Here is a 5,311-nt window from a genome sequence, read left to right on the forward strand (position 1 = left end):
CTCACCACCCTGTGACATCTCTCCAAAGCACTGAGTATATTGAGTGGTGACATTTCGACTTTGGGACAAACAGAAGTGTCATTTCAGAAAGATACTTGGGTGGTGGAGGGGAGACCTCCCACAGCTCTCTGGGAAAATCCCCTCTTGGTGTGAGACCAGCCCGTCAGTGGCACAGCCCCCAGCTTAGAGGGAGCACCCACAAATGCTCCCTGTGTAGGTGAGCACGGACAGGACCTGCCCCCCCAGACTCTCCATTCTCCCCAGCTCTCCTTCCCTCGGCCCCGCCCCCTTCCTCAGGGTCTCTCTCTGTGGGGCTCTGACTTGGAAACGGGTTGTCGTGGGTGCCAAGCCCCCGCCTATGGTCTGGGCGCACGGGGGGGGGTACCCCACTTGTGTGCCGGCTCCAAGCAGAGGCTCGCACAGCGCTGTCAGGCCAGGTTGCTTACCCGTCTGACTTCCATTCGCTCGTCTGGACATTAGGGGGGCACCTGAGTCGTGGCAGGGCTATGAAGGCTAAGCGTGCTCACGTATAGAAGACACTTTCTACAGTGTCCGCGACATGGTAAATGGTCAGGAAATGGCAGTCGCTGCGATTATTACCCACACTCGAGTCGTGTGGAAGCCGCTCAGAGGACGTGTGTGTTATTAGAGCTGTTTGCAGAGGTCCAGGTACCCGTGCCGGCCTGTTCTTCCTGGCCTCTCCCTTCGGATCAGGTGAGATGCGATTATGAGCCCCTTTGGCCACAAGCTCCGAGCAGAAATGCCGTGTGCACGTCTGGGCCAGAGCACGCAACGGCTGTGGGCCACCTTCCAGCTCCCTTTCCTGCTGCTGCTGTGGGCCCGGCCCCTCCAAAGGACAGGGAGAGCAGAGCCCCAGCCTTTGTTTCAAGCCACCCCGCCTTGGCGTTGTTCGTGACTGTGCCAGCCCGTCTCCCCCGACTGATGCGGTTGTTCCCTGTGTGCTTCACGTTTCCCGGGCACTGACCACGTGCCCGCCACTGCACAGGTGCACACCGCACATTGTAGAAAGCAGCAGAGCGGTGTGAATCCTGTGTCCCCCAAACCTCACACGTCGAAATCCTTAGGCCTCACGTGATACTAGGGAAGGCTCGGCCTTTGGAAGGCTCAGTGCCTTTATAAAAGGGATCCCAAAGAACTTTCCTCTTCCTGCTAGGGAGGACACGGCGAGAAGTCAGCGGTCCGCACCCCAGAAGAGGGCTCCCATCAGAGCGTGACCGTGTTGGCACCCCGATCTCAGACTTTCAACCTCCGGAACGGTGAGGACACGTGTCTGTTGTCTAAGCCCCTCGCTCTACGGTAATTTGTCCTAGCAGCTTGAGCTAAGGAGTGAGGTGGCCACGACTCAGAGAAGTGGAGGGACTTATCCCACCTGTGTTTCCAGGAGCGCCAGGAGCTAATTGCCATGGTGAAGCTACAACCCTACCTCGTCCCAGGCACCCACCCGCAGCCCCCTCCCCTGTTCCTGTCCCCAGCCTTCCTGGCGAGCTGAGCTAACTGGTGCAGTCCTCTTCAAAAAGCTGCAAGTCCCAGCTGCTGGCTGCAGAGCACACTGCCACTCAGCACCCGCCACCCCCCTACCCCGGCATAGCAGCCTGGAACGTGACACTCCCTTGCCCTCCTCAACATAAATGTTTCATGGGTGGCACCTGGCCACCTCCGCTATCAATGTCTCCAGCTCTGTGACCCAGATAAAGTCTGACTCAAATGGCCCAGTGACTCCTCCCCCACCCAAGCCTTTCAGGCACTGCTTGCTCAGCGAGTGGGACCTGCTATAAGATGTTCCCACTGGGGGAGGGGAGAGTAGGGACAGGCAACACTGGGATGGCAGAAGAGGGCTGTGGCGCCATCTTTGCTGTCCAGCTGTCTAATCCACACTACTCCTCTTTGGCATCAAACTGCTAAATCTTCATTCGCCCTTCTTTCCTGCTATGGCCACTGTCTACCTTCTCCCTGCTGCCACCCACACTTGCCTCACCCCAGCCCTAGCCTCTCCTTTGTCATGCAGAGACTGCAGAAGGCAGAGAGCTGTAGGGGGGCTCTAGAAGCAGCCCCAAAGTCAGATGAGGGGCCTGGGTGCAAAATTTGGAATCAAAGTTCTGTTCCTCACAACCCATGTACTCAAAGACGAGCTACCCGGGGCCAGCAGGTGGCATGGTGGTTAAGGGCACTGGACTCCCATGTGGCCTCCCACGTGGCCAACCAAGGTTCAAGTCCCACATCTGGCACCTTGCTTTCTCACTTTCCCTCTCTCTTTCTCTCTCACTCTGTCCCTCTCTGGTCAAATTAAAGAAAGAAAGAAAATAATTCTTAAAAAAAAAAGATACGATAACTAAAAAGTCAGTTTTTTGTTTTGTTTGTTTGTTTGTTTTTAAAAAGACCAGTTACCCTCCAGGAGCCTCATCTGTACAGTGGTGGGACGCTCACCTCACTGGGTTGTGATGCGGCTCCTCCCGTTGACATAGTGAAGACACTTTGTAAATCATTACACTCATGGAGGGTGTGGCATGATAAAAACGTCTTTGGCATACACCTAGTTTCTCGGGACTCACTGCCTTGATTCTCCTAGGTCCTCAGTTTCCAGCTGATCTGGAATAGATAGCCTTGGCCAAATCTAATCCCCTCTCAGCCCCAGATGTCTCGTCCACACTTGTGGAAGGGGTGTAACTCCCCTGGGTCCCCTCCGTCTCTGTGGTCTTGAGTCTGTCTGGACTCAGGTCTCTGTTAAGACAAAACCACTTCTCATTCTTTTTTTTTTTTTTTTTTTTGAGAGATTTTCACTGTAGGGTGCGTGCGCTCGCCAGACAGACAGAGAGAGACATAGAGACAGAAAGTGAGAAATCTCCCCCCAGGGGGGATGGTCACGCCGCAATCCCTTCTCCTCCATTCTCCTCTCGGGATCTTGGGCACGCACGCACACGCGCCCGGCGTGAGTTTTAAGCCACCGGGTCCGGGACACGAACCGCGGTCGACTACGTGGGAGTCCAGCGACATAGCCATTACGCTAACTGCTGGTTCCCGAAACCACTTCTCATTCTACCCAAGGCTGTCGAGACAGTTTCCCTCTAGGCTCCAGTTCCCCGCGATGCTCCTGGGCATCTTCCTGGCACAGCAGTCCTTTGGGATGGTCAGGGGCCAAGGAACCACGAGACTAACGTCTGCAGGACACAGTCCTGGGCCCCAGAGAAAAACAGGAGCAGCTGCCCAAGCACCTAGAGGCCTGCTGAGCCAAGAGCAGAGGAATAGGGAAGACCCTTGCCTCAAGGGCACCACAAGTGGGCGCTTACCATGCCTACCCCCACACAGTTGTTTTTCTTTGTTGTTGTTGTTGTTGGTTTTTGTTTTTGTTTTTGTTTTAGTTTTTACCACAGAGCACATGAACTCGCCAGAGAGAGACAGAGAGAGGAGAAGTGAGAAATCCCCCCCAGAGGCAACGGCCATGCCACAATCCCTTCTCTTCCATTCTCCTCCTGGGATCTTGAGCATGTATGCACATGCACCCAGCATGAGTTTCAAGCTACCAGGTCCAGGACTCAAACCACAGTCGACCACGTGGGAGTCCAGTAACATAACCGCTATGCCATCTAATGCCCCCACCTCAGCCACATAGTTTTAAAGGCTCCTGGTCAACTTCTCTCCACTCTACAAAATAGCACTCCATTCGCTGCCTCGGTATGAAATGCCATAATCAGAGGACTGAGAGGCTGACTCCAGAGTGAGAGAGGGGACTTTTTTTTTTTTTTCTTTTTTGCTATATGACGTGTACACTTGCCAGAAAGACAGAAAGAGACACAGAGACAGAAAGCGAGAAATCACCCCCCAGGGGGGATGGCCACGCCGCAATCCCTTCTCCTCCATTCTCCTCTCGGGATCTTGGGCACGCATGCACACGTGCCCAGCATGAGTTTCAAGCTACTGAGTCCAGGACTTGGACTGCACAGTTGGCCATGTGGGATTCAGCCACCTTAACCACCACTCCATCTAGCTAGCCCTATAATAGCTTCTTTTAAGTCTTTTTGCACTAAATTCAACATGTAGGAACAACGTAGTTTCTACTGGCTACTTTTTGTTCTTTCTGTCTCTACGCATGACCCTACTTTGTTCTCTTCATGTGTTTTATAATTTTAGTTGAAAATTTAGCATTTTAAATAAGCCACTGGGGCCAGGACTCGAACCGCAGTCGACTACGTGGGAGTCCAGCGACATAGCCATTACGCTAACTGCTGGTCCCTAGATGAGAGTTTCTATGGGAGCAGACACACTCAGCACAATGGGAACACTCCAGAATCAATACCTTCCCTGAGACAGGACGGGGAGAGGCAGGGAGTGAGGGCAGGGATCTAGGCATGCATGGAAGAGAAAGGACAGGGCCCACGGTGGGAAACGAGGGGCCCTAGACTGTGCCTAACCTGCATTCCTACTTGGTCCCAGGACTGGAAAGCTTCCTTCTTTCTAGGAGTCAGGATGCCCGGTTACTTCTACCAGGATCTGTGTGCTCCTGGGTAAGTTGCTTCCTGCTCTGGGCTCAGTACCTCACCTGTATGATAAGGGGGTTGAACAGTCTGGTCTAAGGTTCTTTTAGCCTCAGCCATTCTAAGAATTTCTACCTCTCGGATTTGTCTGCAGGACATTGAGTAGGGCTGGGTACAGCAGGACAGCTCAGGATGAGGCCCAGAGTCGCCACAGAGGGCAGGAGGTGCAGCCGCAGGGGCCTGAGACTGGCCGGGCCTGCCCTCCCGCCATCCCAGCTCACCAGCGGCCAGCTGCATCCACGCGCAGATCTTGTAGACGGTGGCCGTGTTGCAGACGAAGAACAGGCTGAAGCAGATGATGGAGCCAATGATGAGGAACATGGCCAAGGCCACGAAGAACATGGCGGTCTTGAAGGCTCTGGAGGGGATGGAGGAGAAGTCCAGGGGCCCGCCCTTGCAGATGAGCTCGGAGGATAGCACGTTGCCCACGCAGTAGGAGAAGAGGCCGAAGTAGCCTGCCTGCGGCGTGTTGACGCTGTCGCCGATCCAGTAGGGCTGGATGAAGAGGGCCATGACCAGCACGGAGAAGCAGATGGTGAGCGTGCCCCACATGACGCCCACGGCCCGCGAGTTCCGCACGTAGTTGGTGTGGTAGATCTTGGCCGCCTCCTGGGCCGGCAGCAGCTTCACCATGGCGAGGGCAGCAGGCCCTGGGCCCGGGGCTGCGAGTCTGGGGCTGTGCGGAGCAAGGCCCGACGTGGGCCACTCCTCAGCAGGATTTGGGGAGGAGGCTGGGGTCAGGGCACCTGGGCAGGGTCCTT

The 5,311-nt window shown here is 55.1% G+C and overlaps 1 protein-coding gene across 1 annotated transcript in view; it reads right to left on the reverse strand.

Moving 5' to 3' along the window:
• Positions 1 to 5,305, reverse strand: part of LHFPL5 (LHFPL tetraspan subfamily member 5) — a 21,268-nt gene extending 15,963 nt beyond the window's left edge. The window contains exon 1 of the mRNA XM_006144173.2: positions 4,772 to 5,305. Within this exon, the coding sequence (XP_006144235.1) occupies positions 4,772 to 5,183 (412 nt within the window). The 5' untranslated portion in view covers positions 5,184 to 5,305. The remainder of the gene's footprint in view (positions 1 to 4,771) is intronic.
• Between the last annotated feature and the right edge of the window lie 6 nt (positions 5,306 to 5,311).

This window comes from Tupaia chinensis, unplaced genomic scaffold, assembly GCF_000334495.1.
Source record: "Tupaia chinensis unplaced genomic scaffold, TupChi_1.0 Scaffold000116_1, whole genome shotgun sequence".
NCBI classification, from domain to species: Eukaryota; Metazoa; Chordata; class Mammalia; order Scandentia; family Tupaiidae; genus Tupaia; species Tupaia belangeri.